Source organism: Raphanus sativus, chromosome 3, assembly GCF_000801105.2.
Source record: "Raphanus sativus cultivar WK10039 chromosome 3, ASM80110v3, whole genome shotgun sequence".
Taxonomy (NCBI): domain Eukaryota; kingdom Viridiplantae; phylum Streptophyta; class Magnoliopsida; order Brassicales; family Brassicaceae; genus Raphanus; species Raphanus sativus.
The window spans coordinates 3,057,926-3,075,922 of NC_079513.1; the positions used below are offsets into that span (position 1 = coordinate 3,057,926).

Here is a 17,997-nt window from a genome sequence, read left to right on the forward strand (position 1 = left end):
CTGAAGATAATAAAACTAGGAACTAGAAATAGCTGAAAAATATAAGATAAACAGTAAGTGAATATAATATCAGTTCCATTATTAATAGATCCAAATTGAGAGCTAAACAGAAGAGGAGTTCAACCATAGTTATCGGGGTATGTTGGGGGGAACCACAAAAGATGGGAACCAAGAAGAAGAAATGAGAAGAAGTGGTCGGGTGAGGATACATTTTTTGAGCAGTTTCGCGGGCTCCACGACACGTGGAGGTTCGCGATTTGTTTATTTTAATTTTTTTTTTAAATCGAAAAAAAAATGAATAAACTCAAATGGGTATGAGGGATAAACATGATCTTAGAGATAAAAGAGTAATAATGGTTCTGAGGGATGAGAAACTACACATTAAAAGAAAGAAAAATATACCAATCAGGTGAAAATGATGGTGTTGGTAGGAATTGGTCGGGTCTGGTTTTAAATTAGTTTAAGATTGGGTTATGCGGTTTGCTCTTAGAATTAGATTATAAACCAATTATTACCGATTAAACCAAATATTGTGTGTATACATGTTGCGAAGTTAAATTTAATGGATAAATGGAATTGTCATTTTATTAAAGGAGATGTAGCACGAAATTAGTACTACGATTGTTTTCGTACATTATTAACTTAATAAAATACCATGGTTGTTTTCAACATAGTTAGAACTTAGAAATTTACGCTGAGGAGACCGCGTAGGAATATAAATGGCAGCCGCATTGGAATTACATACGCGCAGAGAGAACAACGAAATGATTTATTTTTGGTTGCACTATCATTTTGGCTGGCAGCCACATGGTACTCCCAGAATAGCCCACCATTAATAAATCTTATCTCTTTCACAGATGGCTTTGGTTAAACGGTCAAATACAATCTTCACTTCTTTTTTTTGGACACAAATACAATCTTCACTTAACATCTTTAGTTTCCCCATAATAACTTAATGAAGCGTTGGTGGCCTAGTGGTCCCAGCGAATCTTCTCACACATGCTTATCCGAGGTCGCCAGTTCGATACTCGGGGACAGCAGGGTGGTACTATACCTCTCCAAATAAATCCTTCCTCATACGAGTATGGGCAAGCGGTGTATACCAACCGTAGGTCCAAGCCGGAGGGGTTTCCCCATACGAATAGGGGCAAGCGGAATATACATTAATCCGTAGGTCCAAACCGGAGAGGAGGGATTTTCTGGATTTGGGACCGCGCAAACGGTGGGGCTAGTCACTATAAAAAATTAACCCTAAACAGTTTTGAGAAACGTTGGTGGCCTAGTGGTCCCAGCGAATCTTCTCACACATGCCTACCCGAGGTCGCCAGTTCGATACTCAGGGACAGCAGGGTGGTACTATGCCTCTCCAAATAAATCATTCCTCATACGAGTAGGGGCAAGCGGTGTATACCAACCGTAGGTCCAGGCCGGAGGGGTTTCTCCATACGAGTAGGGGCAAGCGAAATATACATTAATTCGTAGGTCCAAGCCGGAGGGGAGGGATTTCCTGGATTTGGGGCCGCGCAAGCGGTGGGGCTAGTCACTATAAAAAGTTAACCCTAAACAGTTTTGAGAAGCGTTGGTGGCCTAGTGGTCCCAGCGAATCTTCTCACACATGCCTACCCGAGGTCGCCAGTTCGATACTCGGGGACAGCAGGGTGGTACTATGCCTCTCCAAATAAATTCTTCCTCATACGAGTAGGGGCAAGCGGTGTATACAAACCGTAGGTCCAAGCCGGAGGGGTTTCCCCATACGAGTAGGGGGAATATACATTAATCCGTAGGTCCAAGCCGGAGGGGAGAGATTTCCTGGATTTGGGGCCGCGCAAGCGGTGGGGCTAGTCACTATAAAAAGTTAACCCTAAACAGTTTAGAAGATATTCTACCGTAAATAGCGATATTCTCTCTCCGGGGGGGGGGGGGCGATAGGCGACTTTTCAGGATAAGGGTTTTTCACCGTAATTCCACCGGCGGAGGGCACCATGCCGCTCCGGCGAGAACTCTCTACCTCTTCCTTTCTTCTTAAACACTGTCTGCTATGAAATTCCGTAACAAACAACGCCACCCTCTCCAAGGCTCATCTAAAACGGCCCGGTTTGCCGGTGCCTCGAAATCCTCCACTGCCGTCAAGAGTAAGAAGAAATCTACTCCTCTCGCCAGCGCTTCTAGTGCTGATGCTGTAATTGCCACCGTCGTGGCAGAGGAGAAGCTTTCTTCTGACTATGAGGCAAAGTCGGTGACTTGCTCAGATCTGATTCACGATAGGTCCGGGTTGGAGCTAACTGAGGAAGATTCGGCATCTCTGTCTGTAGAGGATGTATCTACTTCGTCGGTAGGAACCGCCGCTACTTCATCTGCAACCTTGAAAGTTGCAGTTGGTTCACCTTCAGTCAATAAGACTGTATCAGCTCCCTCTAAGGAGCCAGAACCCGTCAAACCTGCGTCGTATTCTGAGGCCCATGACTATGCAAGTCTTCTTAAGGCCACGGCGAAGCTGGAGGAGATTGGCACGCCCTCTGAGCACGTCTCAGGAGTTTCGTTTGTTTTAATCCCTGATGAGAACATTCAAGCAGCAAGGGAAGAATTTAAGAACTTCATCTATGCGAGGTTTCACATTGACTCCCCTTCTATGGGTCGAATCATTGGTGTAGTAAACGCAATATGGGCTAAGACAGGACCAAGGATCTATGTTCATAACATTGGTCAAGGATGTTATTTGCTCAGAGTTACAAACATTAAAGCACGGGAATCTCTTCTCAGCCGCACTTGCTGGAATATCGATGGATGTCCAATGTTTGTGGCTCCATGGTCTCCTGATTTTGCTCCGGAAGAAGCTTCTCTAACGAGTGCTATAGTCCCGGTGGAGTTACGGAATGTACCATACTTCCTGCTTAATAGGCAAAGTCTGAGTAGGATAGCCACAGCTATTGGTATGCCTGAGTCACTTGCTCCGGAAACAGAGCGAAAAGAAAACTTTGAGGTAGCCAAACTGTATGTTCGTGTGGACCTTACTAAAGAGCTACCTTCCAAGATCGTCTCAGGGTTCTCTAGCGGCCGTGAGGTGGAAATTTCTGTTCATTACCCATGGTTACCTGTAAAATGTGTCAACTGTGGCAAGTGTGGGCACGTCTCTGATAAATGCCGGGTTGCTTTAGTGGGAGGAAGAACAGCTCTCAACCGTGACCGTAGTCCTTCTCGGGACAAGAATCGAAAAAGAAAGAACTCTCGTCGAGGACGTTCACGGCCTACAAAGGGCAAGCTTGCTTCTAAACCAGTGGTTACTTCAGAGCAGTTGCAGGAAATAGATGAAACCACAACTGATCAAGACCTTGAAGAGGGGGAGATCATTCGTGGAACAACATAGTCAACACATGTTAGTTCTGAAGCTCCGGAAAAAGGGTATACTTCTCACTCTACAGATGGAGAGGCTCCCGAAGATCATTATTCAAATGGGTCCGACGGCAAGCCAGCTCACAATGACCGGAACAAGGACAGTGGTGGGGTGGAGCACAGGTCAGACGTATCACCTACTGACCGTGATGCTAGCGATGATGGCTTTCTCCTGGTTTCGGGGAGGAAGAGGGGCCGCAGGGCTAAACATAACAAATAATCATCATGTCGACATTTTTTGTGTGGAACGTCAGAGGACTTAATCATCAAAGACGCCACAGGATGACTAAAGAGTGGATTAATATTCACAGACCTCTTCTCGGAGCTTTTTTGGAAACTCATGTACAAGAAAATAATCAAACTCGGATTTTAAATGCTATTCCCGTTGGGTGGAAATATTTTGGTAATTTTGATGAGCATCCAGGCGGAAGAATAGTGGTTGTTTGGGACCCGTCGGTTTCAGTTTTTGTGTATAGCTCATCCGCTCAGGCAGTAACTTGCGGAATTTTCATTATGGCGGAGAATGTTCACTTCACCGTCACCTTTGTTTACGGGTTCAACGAGGTGGAAGCCCGAAAATCTCTGTGGAATGAACTCTCCCTCATGAACAGAACAACACCAGTCTCTTATTCTCCTTGGTCGGTTGTAGGTGACTTCAACCAAATTATCAGGGTTAGTAATCATTCAGACTACCCCAATTCTGTTATCGATATCAGTGGGATGGAAGACATGAACATGGCTCTCCAAGATGCAGAGCTACTCGAAGCCCAAGCAAAGGGCTCTCCTTTTACATGGTGGAATAATCAGATTGACAATCCCATCTCGAAGAAGATAGATCACGCCTTCATTAATCAAGACTGGGTCTCAAAGTTTCATGATTCGTACGCTGAGTTTCTCGAGCCGGACCAGTCTGATCATGCTCCTTCCGAATTCCGAGTCTCAACAGACAATCTCACAAGCCGTTCAAGTTCTTTCACCATGTCATAGACCATCCTGACTATGCAGCAACAGTCTCTAACGCATGGAAACCTGATCAAATATCAGGATCAAACCAATATAAGCTGGTCCGCTCACTGAAATGCTTGAAAGGAGATCTGCGGCGTCTTAACAAGACACACTACAGCGGTATCTCCCAGCGGGTAAAGGAGCAGTCCAGGGTAGTGGAGGGGTTACAGCGCACTCTGCTAACAACACCGGACAGTAACACAGCAGAGGAAGAGCACAGAGAGCGTGCAAAGCTGAACTTGCTTCTTACGGCTGAGCAGAAGTTCTATAGACAGCGATCACGAGTGCGATGGGCTGACGTGGGTGATAGAAACACGCCATTCTTTCACAAAATGGTTGCCCAACGTGTTACTCGAAATCACATACACTTCCTCAAGGATGACAACGATCAGTTTATTGGAACGGCGGAAGGTATTAAAGCTCACTCGGCAGCTTACTTTCAACGGATATTGGGTAGTACGGATATGCCTACATCCCCGGTCACTGTTGATGAGCTACAAGGGCTGTTGGATTTCAGATGCTCCGACCTACAGCAGCGTTACTTGAGCAGAGAAGTCACGGCGGCTGAGATAAGAGCAACGGTTTTCTCAATGCCGCTTAACAAGAGTTCCGGCCCTGATGGTTACTGTGTTGAGTTTCTCCGGGCTTCTTGGGACACGGTGGGTCAGGACGTTGTCAATGCTGTCACTGAATTCTTCAGGAATGGTCGCCTCCTAAAGGACCTGAATACAACAGCCATCACCTTGATTCCTAAAACCCCTGAAGCGTGCATGCTTGGAGAATATAGACCGATAAGTTGCTGCAACATAGTCTACAAGGTCATCTAAAAAATCATCACCAACAGACTTAAGCCTCTCTTGCAGTCATGTGTGAGCCCGAATCAGACATCTTTCCTTAAGGGCAGAAGCTTGGGAGATAATGTTCTACTAGCGACCGAACTGATTCAGTCATACAATTCAGCAAACTACCAGCATAGTTGCACCGTTAAAGTAGACATACGCAAGGCATTCGACACAGTTTGCTGGAATTTTGTCATCAAGCTCCTGCAAGCGCAATCATTTCCACCGATTTTTATCACTTGGATCAGAGAATGCATGACTTCTCCAAGGTTTTCGGTCTCAATAAATGGCGAACTGGCAGGGTTCTTCGCGGGGAAAAAAGGCCTTCGTCAAGGTGATTCTATCTCTCCATACCTTTTTATCATGATCATGGAAGTGCTCTCCAAATTATTCGAGAAATTGGTGGACGACGAGGGTATGAGACTGCACCCTTTATGTGCTAACCCAAGAGTGACTCATCTACTGTTTGCGGATGACCTACTTGTCTTCTCTGATGGTTCCTGTCATTCTATCTTTGGAATTAAAGGAGTGATGAGGATGTTTAAATGCTGGACTGGTCTTGATATTAATCCAGCGAAGTCTGAGATTTTTCTTGGAGGTTATGCTGACATTGAAGCTGCTGTTTTGAGTGATCTCTCAGGATTCAAGCGGGGGTCTTTTCCCACTAGGTACCTCGGCCTCCCCTTGAACCCTTCTCGCTTAAACTCTGAGTCGCTTCAACCGTTCCTGGAGAGAATCACCAATAAGCTACACTCCTGGACAGTGAAGTGTCTATCTTTTGCTGGTAAGATAAGAATGGTGACTTCGGTCATATATGGGATGGTTAATTTTTGGAGTTCTGTTTTCACGCTGCCTAAACGGTTTTATGCTAAGGTGGACTCTCTCTGCTCTGCTTTCCTTTGGAACAATAAAACCACTTCGGCTACAGGGGCCAGAGTATCATGGGAGAGTATCTGTCAACCTAAACAAGAAGGGGGGCTGGGTATCAGGAAGCTGGAAGATTACCAGTCTGTGTTTCAGTTGAAGCGAGTCTGGAATTATTTTTCCTCACCAGAGTCTCCGTGGAGCCGTTATCTCTCCAATAATGTCTTCAACCGCAATTCTTACTGGACTATGGAAACCACAGCGCGGGTGTCTGCAACGGTCAGAAATATGATCTCTATTAAACCTACGGTTGAATACTTTCTCAGATGTGCAATAGGAGATGGCAGGTCAGCATCTTTTTGGTTTGACTGGTGGACTGATATGGGGCCTTTGATCTCTGCAATTGGTCCTACAGGTCCAAGAGATCTTCGTCTTCCTCTATCCTCTACGGTTTCTGAGGCAACAAATGCTGGAAATTGGCTACTTCCAGCAGCTAGATCAGATGAAGTTGAGACCTTACAGATAGTTCTCTCAACAATGCCTGCACCATCTCCTTCAAGAGGTAAAGACTGTTATCTGTGGCGCAGTGGTAACAGCAGCTATGATAAAAAATTCTCAACTAAGAGGACCTGGGAACAGATTCGTGTGCCTGTTGAGCCTGTTTCTTGGGTTAACTTGGTCTGGTTTAAAGAGGAAATTCCAAGATGTTCTTTTTTCACTTGGCTATCGGTGTTACAGCGACTCCCTACTAGAGATCGTTTGGCTTCTTGGGGGATGAACGTCCCCACACACTGCATGCTCTGCTCATCAGCGGAAGAAATCCATGCTCACCTGTTCTTTCGATGCTCATATGCTTCCTCTGTTTGGTCGCATTTCTGTGTTGGGAGGTTTCTATCGGCTCCTCCGGACTCAATTATAGAGTGTTCAACAGTTCTAAGAGACCACCTGTTTAGTTCTGTACCTAGAGCTGGTCCGGTGCTCAAGCTGATCTTGCAGGTAGTCATCTATTGCTTATGGAGAGAACGTAATGCTCACATCTTCACCGCCACTTTTTCCCCTGCTTCGGTGCTCGCCTCCAAAATTGATCGCATGGTTAGGGACAGACTGCTCTCTATTCCATCTCCATCTTCTTCTCAACCATCGCTGCTGCTGCTTTATTTATCTTTCCTGTATGATGTATCTTAATTTTCCTTCTCTTTTTTTCCATTTCCTTCTCTTTGTTTTTTTAAGTGGTTTCGCCACAAGTTGTAACTCAAACTGAAAATCTGGTATAAATCTTGACATTTTACCAAAAAAAAAAAAAACTTAATGAAGTAAATGTTAAGTTACTAACTAATCTGTTATTCAAAATAAGATAGTACGCGAGAGCAGCATGTGGTTATTGCGTACATAAAGCACTTCCTACAACCGACAAATTATTAAATCATAGTAGTCAAATTTTATTTAGTCTCTATCTATTTTACCAAAATGAATCATTTCTTAACAATAATTCCGCACAATCAGTGTAAATTTGCAATCGTTTTTATAAATACGCGTGGTGAGATAGATTCATATTGCATATATGTAAAGAAAATTGTGGTATATCAGTCTCTGTGATGAAAATCTACAGCTCATGTTGATTAATAAAGCGAATAAAAATAAATATTTTCGGTGGAGAATAAAGTATATAAAATTATCAACCATATTGGAGCCATTCTTCTCGCTGTCATGCAGTACTGTTATCATTTGTATTGGTTATACTATAATGGACAAGTTAGCACAATACTATAATCGTATACAACTAATATATAAATTTTCATTTTTTTCTCTGTCTCAACTATTTTCTAGTTTTTAAGTTTTTCTAAATTATCTCAAATTTGAGCTGATAACATAAATTTATTTAACTAGAACTCTGTAATGAGGGATAAGAGTATAAATACAGTACTTTAGTTAATATAAAAAATATATAAGTATGAAGAATGTTATTCGAAAAGAGAATTTATTTAATATAAGTACTAATTATTTCGTCAAACAAAAGAGAATGGTATTCCCTTGATTATTCTTTGAGTTTATTTTTCTTCAAATTATGCAAAAATTATAGGCGCGTTGCGCGGCTTTTTTCTGGTAAAATAATAAGAGTGGTTAATAATAATCATTATTTAATTAGGTAACCTAGAATTATAGCCGTTCTCTTCTGTCCCCATCTCTCTCTGGGTCGTCTCTTTCCTTTATAGCTTCTACTTTCTTCCACTCCGTACTCCCTTCTCCCCAAATCTGATTATGTAAATTCACTTTAATACAAATTTAAACAATTAAAAACTACATTGCTCAAGAAAAGCAAAGAAAGAACCAAATGGATGTGTTCAAGATCCTGCTTCTTATGTTCTTCGTGAACTCAAGATTCAGCTCAGCTGCAGATCCATATTCTTTCTATAACTTCGAAGTTTCCTACATTACTGCTTCTCCACTTGGTGTTCCTCAACAGGTTTGGTTTCTTCCTTCTTTTTCTAGATCTTTGATATCTACTACTTTTTCTTTGGATTCACAATTTGGGATTTGAGATTCTGAAGTTGTTTAATCAAAGCTTGAACCGTTGGTTTAATCAAAGCATGCATCTTTTGAAAACCCTTAATTCTTGAGATTTACTGTAATTCCAGTGAGCTTAAGATCTAACTTTTAGTTTACCATTCAACTTGCAAGAATTTGGTAATGTATTCACAAGAAATTGTTTTTTTTTTTAATTCTTTACATTTTGATAAAGATTGTATCAAAGTTTAGGCTCTCTGGGTATTTTACTGTACATTTATCCACATTTTGAGAAAGTTTTTTTTTTCACTAAAGATCTAACTTTTAGTTTCCATTCAACTTACAAGAATTTGGTAACGTATTCACAAGAAATTGGGTTTTTTTTTCTTGACATTGTGATAAAGATTGTATCAAAGTTTACACTTTCTGGGTTACATTTATCCACATTTTGAGAAAGGGTCTATTTATTCACTTTCAGAGTTTTACTGTAGTTCAATCGAGCTAAAGATCTAATTTTTAGTTTACCATCAACAGTAAAGAGGTTCTAAAAAACACTTTTAAGAAATTGGGGGTTTTTTGTCACATTGTGATGAAATTTGGAATCTCTTATTTTGGTGGCGTTAAAAGAAATTCAGATATCTCAAAACTTTAAATCTTCTTTTTTTTCCTTCAAGGGAATAACTTCAACAAGAAACGCATTTTCACTTTTACTTTCCAGAAAATTTACAATTCTCTTGTAATTATCAAAATGTTTCTAGTTTACTTAGTTTCCCCCTGAATGAATGACAAAAGTTTCAGTCTTTTTAACCGTAGATGTAAAAAACATCCTAATATTCTTTCTTAATCCGGCTGTCAGGTCATTGCTATAAATGGAAAGTTCCCTGGTCCTACAATCAATGTCACGACCAATGAAAACCTGGTCGTGAATGTGAGAAACAAATTAGACGAGGGTCTTCTTCTTCACTGGTAAGAAATCACAAACATTTGTCTTTTTAAGAAAATTTATGTCTGAATGTGTTTTGAATTTTGGGAACAGGTCTGGAATCCAACAGAGACGTGTTTCCTGGCAAGATGGACTTGCGGGAACAAACTGTCCAATCCCACCAAAGTGGAACTGGACTTATGAGTTTCAAGTCAAGGACCAGATTGGTAGTTTCTTCTACTTCCCATCTCTCCATTTCCAAAGAGCTTCTGGTGGTTTTGGCTCCTTCATTGTCAACCCTAGATCCGTTATTCCAGTCCCTTTCTCCACTCCAGACGGCGATATCACCATTACCATTGGTGACTGGTACACAAGGAACCACACGGTTTGTAGTTTTTTCGCCGTTTCTTTGCCTTGCAACTCAAGCAAACCACATTTTCTTGAAGTTTTTGTGAAAATTTCAGGCTTTGAGGAAGGCTTTAGATGATGGTAAAGATCTTGGAATGCCTGATGGGGTTCTAATCAACGGCAAAGGACCTTACCAATACAATAAGACTCTTGTTGCCGATGGTATCGATTATGAAACCATCACAGTCCATCCAGGTAAGTATCTTCATTACCTCTTTTGAATCAAAAGAGTCTTTGTTTGTTTAGGTTTTTAACAACAAATGTTGTTTTCTTGTGACGACAACAGGAAGAACTTACAGACTTCGAGTATCCAATGTGGGAATCTCAACGAGCTTAAACTTTAGGATCCAAGGTCACAACTTAGTTCTTGCGGAATCAGAAGGATCCTACACAGTTCAACAAAACTACACAAGCTTGGATATACATGTTGGACAGTCTTACTCCTTCTTGGTTACTATGGACCAAAACGCAAGCTCTGATTACTACATTGTCGCAAGTGCTCGCATTGTTAATGAAACCATATGGAGAAGAGTCACTGGAGTTGGAATCTTACACTACACCAACTCCAAAGGCAAAGCAACAGGTCACTTACCTCCTGGACCTCAAGACGAATTCGACAAAACTTTCTCTATGAATCAAGCAAGATCCATCAGGTCAGTATAATCCAAACAATAGACTCTTTCTTCATATAGTTGCATCAAGATTTGACACGTATGAAATGTTGCAGATGGAATGTTTCAGCAAGTGGAGCACGTCCTAACCCACAAGGCTCGTTTAAGTACGGTTCAATCAATGTAACCGACGTCTACGTTCTGAGGAACATGCCGCCTGTGAAGATCAATGGTAAAAGAAGGACAACGCTTAGTGGCATATCGTTTGTGAACCCTTCTACACCTATTAGACTAGCTGATAAGCACAAGGTGAAAGGAGTTTATAAGCTTGATTTCCCTAAGAGACCATTAACTGGACCACCTAGAAGAGAGACTTCCGTTATCAATGGTACTTACCGCGGATTCATGGAAGTCATTCTTCAGAACAATGACACTAAGATGCAAAGCTACCACATGAGTGGCTATGCTTTCTTTGCTGTCGGGTGAGTTAGCTAGTTAGTTCCCTCAATTCTTGTCTGAAAGTTTCTGCTTTTGTCTTATTGAGATCGTTTTGGTTGCAGAATGGACTATGGAGAGTGGACAGAGAACAGTAGAGGAACTTACAACAAATGGGATGGTATCGCCCGCTCAACTATTCAGGTAATAACTCAGTACAAAACACTATTGGTTCAGACATAATAGTTCTAACTGCATTGTATATTTTTGTAGGTATATCCAGGGGCATGGTCAGCGATCTTGATATCTTTGGACAATCCTGGAGCTTGGAATCTAAGAACAGAGAATCTTGATTCTTGGTATCTAGGACAAGAAACATATGTTAGAGTTGTTAATCCAGACGAAAACAACAAAACAGAGTTCGGGGCGCCTGCTAATGTCTTGTACTGTGGCGCTCTCAGCAAATTACAGAAGTAAGAAACTTCAAGAAAACATACATTTTTCTTTTTCTAGAAGTTAAGTTTTTTTTTTTTAATTTCATTCTTTGTTTTGTTTTTGTTTCAGGCCACAGAAGATATCATCGTCGGCGACGAGGAGCATTGGATTCACGAATCTTTCAATGATAGTGATGGCTTTGGTGATGCTGCTTCTGCGTTGAAGTGTAATTTGAGGGTTTGTTTGTATTTTTCTAGGGGTTTGTTGATATCGAACAAGGGCTGATGAATCTTCTTTACGTTTCCCATAGTTCTATTTGATTTCTGACCTGTTTTGTATTTTTATTTTTTTGGATTATCTGTTGTTTTATTCTTTTTTTTCCGGTACTCTGAGAAGAACACAAATTATTCATAAAAATGTTGAAATATTTTTATAAGCTCTGGTTGTTACTATCTTATTTTTTTCTACCAAAATTCACAATTTCAAATAATATCTTTGTTAAATAGAAAATAAAGGATATGAGATTAGAGGTCCCAAGGATATGAGAACATAGTTTATCCTCTCTTTGTTGGATCTCAACTTTTGCCTCTCTGACAATCCCAGCTAGAGTCTTTCTGTATTTGCCTTCCTCTTATATCTTTGTCCCTGCATTTTTCTTTTTTTTTTGCTTCTCTTGCCAATTTTGAAAACAGAAATTCCACTCTATAAGAGACTATAACCACTAAAAAATCATAATCTGCAGCCTCTCTCTCCTCTTTTCTCGTTTTATCTCTCTCTACATTTTCTTTATAGAACTTTTTTTTGTTTGAAAATTCTCTCAAATAATCATTTTAAGTTTTTTTCACCAAAAAAATCTTCAATGAAGAAAATAGCCAAAATAAATTTCATTAAATAGGCCAAAGACCCTTTTACCTTTGCTTTATAGTTTTATAAATATAAATAAATAAATAAATAAATAAATAAATAAAAAATACAATATTTTTATAGTTTTGGGTTATATGTTTTCAAATTAAAACTTATTATAAACCTTTTTCAAAAAAATATTTAAATTTTTATTTTTTAAATTCAAAAGTAAATTTTAAAATATTTTATAAAAATTTTATTTGGAAACTTTATTAAAAAGTTTCTTTTTGAAATTCAAATGTAATTTTTAAAACTATTTTTTAAAAAAATATTTTGAAATATTAATATTTATTTAATTTTAAAAAAATTTAAACCTCGTCCTCCCCCAAAACTCCACTCCTCAAATCCAAACTCTAAAATCTAAGTATCTATTTATTCTTTAAAATTTTGACCATAAAAAAAATTTCCGCTTTAATAAAAATCTTCTTGTCGTTTTCCTCTTTAAAACTCTTTTGGTGAAAAAACCGTAAAAAGGTTATCCTAGGGCTGGGAAAATAACCCGAACCCGATCAGGTAAAAATGAATCCGAACCGATCCGAACCGACCAAAATACCAAATGGATATTTTTATGGTATTTCGGGATAAGGGTATTATTTGAACCGAACCCGAACCCTAAATGGATATCCGATAGAACCCGAAACATTCAGAATTCCAAAATCTAACTTGTACCAAACATGATCTCTAATATATATCTAAAATATATTAAGATATTACTGAATATTTAAATATAATTATCTATCACATGAAGGTTAGTGGTTATATTCATTGAATGTTGATGGTTGAAGGCAGCAGTTGAAGTTTGAAGTTTTTAGATTTTGGTTTTGCTTCAATTGAATAATGTTTCTCTTTTTTGGAGAATTTGATTTTTGTTTAATACTTTAATTACTTGATTTTCTTTCTATTAATAATTATATTTACTTTTCCCTTTATTTTGAATGGTCACGTTTGATGTTCCTTTCTTATTTTGAATCAATTTTACTTATGTTTTGGCTATAAAATAGGTACAAATCAGATACTTTAAAACCAAAGACCAATTTTACTTGTGTTTTTCTTACAAAGTAGGTATAAATCATGTACTTTTAAACCGTAGAACCGATTGGGACCTGAATCCGAAAGTACATCGGGGTGTATTGGTTCTTTGAAGATTTTTTAACCCCAACCCAAACCCGATTGAATCTGAACCGGTCTCAAACCAACGAGAAACCAAAACCCGATTGGGACCCCGAATGCCCATGCCTAAGTCATCCTATGGAATTTGTCTTTTTTATAAAAACAATTTTCTCTATGATAGTTTTCTGGTGGTTTTTTAACATTACTAGTAAGAAACATGCAACCCATATACTCTGACAAACTATCTAGGGACAAGGCTAAATATTGTTTACTCTGTAAATGCATAAGACCATATATAAGTAACTTGGTTGTGTATATATAACAATCACTTATATTTATACAAGTACAAGCTTATAGCCTGTAAATTTAGATAAAATTATTAGATCCAAGAAGATCATATATATCTAAGCCAGAAACGAAAACTAAACAGAAACCAAACCGAAAACCGAATGGGTATCCAAACTTTTAAAGTACATAGTATATAATGTTTCTAAATAACCAAATATCAAATACTATTTATATACCCAGTTACCTGAAAACTAGAATTATCTAGTTTTTATCCGAATATTTAAAATTATCTGAATTTATACGATATTTTTATCTGAACAAACCAAATTACCTGATACTTTACTTGAAAACCCTGAATTATCCGACGTTTGAACCATACTATCTAAAATTATCCAAAAACTGGAACCAAGTTAGACCCAAATTTTTCTCTGATATTAGTTGCTTCCCAAATTTTCTATCTGAACTGAATCAAAAACCAAAAATAAAAAAACGAATTAATACGAAACGGTTTCTAATTCTCTAGAAAAAACTAAAACCAAAATACCTAAACCAAAACTGAACCAGAAACCAAATTCCCATGCAGGTACAATAATGTCAATTGATTAAATCATGATATTTTACTTATCTTTCAAGGATATTTGCCAAATTCAACCAGCAAAAGGATTTTTTCATACAAATATATACTCTACTTTCAATGAAATGCAAAAAATAAATTAAACCGATGATAGATTTAGATAGATTTGATTTAACTTTAATAGTTGTCTCACAACAATACCATTTATGATTTATGAGACATTTTAATGTATAATATCGTCTTATTCAATACAAAAAAAATCACCTGAGGCGGAGGTCTCTCTTGACAGAATTTTGAATTTGAGGAGGAGCGCGATTGTGTTGAGATTTTTGAGTCGGCAAGGCATCAACGAGATTTATAGAGAAAAAGTTTTGAGGCTATGTCCTTTCTGGATCCGGTGTTGTGGACCGGGGTTGCTCAATGAGTGACTTCGAATTTGATGCTTCTTCGGTGATGGATCTTGGGTTCCTTACGAACATGCTGGCCGATATCCGGTATAGAGGAATCGTTCGGGTTGATCGGAGTTAGGGTTTTGTGCTTCAAATTTTTTTCCCACCATATTCTTCACCTCTGTTTAAATGTTTGTATGTTGTTAGTTCTCTGTGCTTTATCTTTTTTTTCCTAGAAATAACCTTTTGTCACCAGAACATCAGTTATGTAACTGTTTCTGATTTCACCCATTTTGGAGTTAATAAGTATAATTGTAACATCCGTCTACTCATCTCTTGAGAATGACGTGCCACTAGAAACATCACATAACTCCGTCTCAGACTCACCTTAAACCCAAATAAAAAATCCTTATGAAAAATGTTCAGTAACACCAATCCGTTCAAATATCATCTACTCGAAGGTTCAATTTCTGCTGAGTTTCAATGCATACGTTTTATTTTGTGATGTAACACACGCCTCCTCATCTCTTGAGAACGAGTTGCCCCCAACAACATCTCATAACTCAATCTCCACTCACCCTAAGCCAAAATAAAAATCCATATGAAAAACGCCCAATAGTACCAATCTGTCTAAATATCATCTACTCGAAGGTTCAACTTCTGCAGAGTTTCGATGCTTAGGGTTTGTTTGTGAATAAAATAACAAGACAAGACTCTTTAAATAGGAACTCATCTAGGATTTTTAGCAATGCGCATGGATCTTGTTAGGCCAAATTAACTGAGCCAGATAATGGGTTTTTACATTCAAAGTCAACACCAATGTCATAAATCTAATAAATAAAATAAATCCCAAAATATCGATAAAAAAAACATAAAGTCTGAAAAAAACAAATAAACACACCCAATAACACCAACCGTCCAAATATCATCTACTTGAAGGCTCAACTTTTACCTAGTTTCCACACTTTTATTTTGTGAATAACATAACAGACAAGACTCTTTAACTAAGAACTCATCTAAGGTTTGCATGGACCTTGTTGGACCGAATTAACTGGGCCAGATAATGGATCGCTATAATATTAAATTTAATATTGTAAAAGAGTTTCAAACTTACATTTCACGTAACAGCATGAGATCAAGAGATGAAAACAAGTAGAGAATAAACTAAAACTAATATATATTTAAAAATTCAAAACACAATTTAATCATTTATTTTGGGAAACAATCTAATAGTACGCCAAGTTTGCTTCTTGACATAGTTTTTGTAGACAAAGCAAGCCATGAAAGAAGCAAGAAAGAAGCAAGAAACGCACCATTGAAATAAACTCCCAAAATCCCTGAGCAACTCTACATGAAATAATTCTAGAGCATCCAACCGAATCCTACACCGAAGCTGGCTCCAAAATGCATGCAACCCGACACATGTATCAAGTTTTCTTATATTTTTATCTCCAAAATGCTCCAAAATCACCACTTTACTCCAAATCATACATGAACCTTTAAATATGCTAAAAACACTCCCAAAAAAACTAAATATATTCTAAAACACTTATATAACATGGCAAATAATGAGTAAAATCCATGGTATATCATATATCAAACAATATATCATGTAATAAACCACCTAAAAACTAACAAATTATGTATCGAACAATGTATTTGTTAACAAATCATGTACCGTTTAAAAATTAATGTACCAACTAATGACAATTATTTTGTAACATCTTCAAAACTTTTTATTAATTAGCAGAAACCTATTTGTAACAACTAACAATATAAGTATTCATAACTACAATAAGAAAACTGAAGATCTTCTAATACAAATAATATATGGTACTAGTAAAATATTGGTTAACATAGATGTTATCTATATTTAGAAATAAAACTTTATGAACTCCTAATGAACCTCATCTTGAGATATGGTTGATCAGACTGTAATGCAGAACCGCTATTGTAACGGGAAGCTAAAATTGGATTGTGATTCCAAACAAAAACCGTAGTTCATATATTGGTGGAAGAAAGGAAATAATGAAGAGGAGGACTTCGGCGAATGATTGGTGTTGGAAACATATTTTTGTGGCAGTTGATAAATTTTTAAAAAATTAACAGATGTGATGAGCTTTATGTGAAGGATCTGACTTTACAATAATTTAAATTTAAGAAAAATTGTGAATGATTTATTTATTTTGTGAGAATTATTTGGAGTTTTGATGAGAGTTGTTCAGAGATGAGGGGAGAGGAGAAAGAGAGTTGGAGTTTGAAGTTTAAAAAGAGAAATGTTCAGACATGAGAGGAGAAATAATCGATGATGAAGAAAGAGCTGAGTGGATGAGAAGGAAAACCATAAAATTAACTCAAAAACAAAAATTGTGAAAAAGACTCCAGCAGCAAATGTGTGGGCCAGAAGTAAATAGTGCAAGTCTAGAAGAAGAAACATGTAGCTATACTATTTGTCAGTATATCTTTAGGACTCTGACTTCTCTGCAATCTTCTGCAATGAGTCAAACGTTGTGTCAGATGAAGAAGTACGTTTTTCGTCCAAAGTCAAACACAATTGTGTGTCTTGGGCCTCAATTGTCAGTCAGAGTGTAAGTCTCCAATCTAAACTTCATTTGTAATGTACTAAATATACTCTTTAAACACCACCCAACCATGTATCTACAAAATAATTAGAGACTAATATTGTAAGAAAACAAGGATCTATCACTAACACCTCTTTACCAACCAAACAAAACCTATAACAAATAGACAAAACAACTAGCAGAAAGTAAAACAAAGATAAAAGTGAAAAAGCAAAAAAGTAATAAAAACCACAATATCAAGATTAAAAGTTACTAGACATTGGTCAGATTTAGTATTTTTTTTTCTTCCACGGTCGTATGTAGAATGTATTTTTTTACCTTTTTAAGTTCTACTTGTCAAAAGTTTACTATATTAAAAGTTTTTGTGTCATTGACATTTATAAAAAAAACATCTCGGCAGGGACGAAAAGTGTTTCTACCATAATGGTCATATAAATTAAAAATAACTAATTAATCCCGTGATAACTAATTAATAAGTAATGCATGATATAAATTCATCAATCTGTGGCATCTTATAGTTAGGTGGTTAATTATTAATTTTTAAAAAAATAAGGATAAAAGGATTGTTGCAGGTAAACATTAAGATCCATGATTGGTGAATTAAACAACATTACTTATTTATTTATATTGGGTCGGAATGGTGACAGCGGATTTGGTAATATAAGCGGGACAGAATTAAAGTACGGCATGGTTTAACTGTGGTTCATGCGGATTGTGAGACAAGTGCGGTTTTAATA

At 37.7% G+C, this 17,997-nt stretch overlaps 2 protein-coding genes across 2 annotated transcripts; both read left to right on the forward strand.

Annotated features, from left to right (window-relative positions):
* Nucleotides 1-3,371: 3,371 nt before the first annotated feature.
* Nucleotides 3,372-7,283, forward strand: LOC108844879 (uncharacterized). The gene is made up of 4 exons (XM_018618164.2): nt 3,372-3,513; nt 3,815-4,357; nt 4,435-5,213; nt 5,280-7,283. Exons 1-4 carry the CDS (start codon nt 3,372-3,374, stop codon nt 7,281-7,283), a joined length of 3,468 nt encoding a protein of 1,155 aa, XP_018473666.2.
* Nucleotides 7,284-8,274: 991 nt separating this feature from the next.
* LOC108847898 (monocopper oxidase-like protein SKU5) lies at nt 8,275-11,850 on the forward strand. The gene is made up of 9 exons (XM_018621267.2): nt 8,275-8,562; nt 9,460-9,569; nt 9,640-9,910; nt 9,990-10,128; nt 10,220-10,586; nt 10,661-11,026; nt 11,105-11,183; nt 11,253-11,452; nt 11,544-11,850. The coding sequence occupies exons 1-9, from the start codon at nt 8,431-8,433 to the stop codon at nt 11,635-11,637; spliced, it is 1,758 nt and encodes a 585-aa protein (XP_018476769.1). The 5' UTR covers nt 8,275-8,430; the 3' UTR covers nt 11,638-11,850.
* The last annotated feature ends 6,147 nt before the right edge of the window (nt 11,851-17,997 follow it).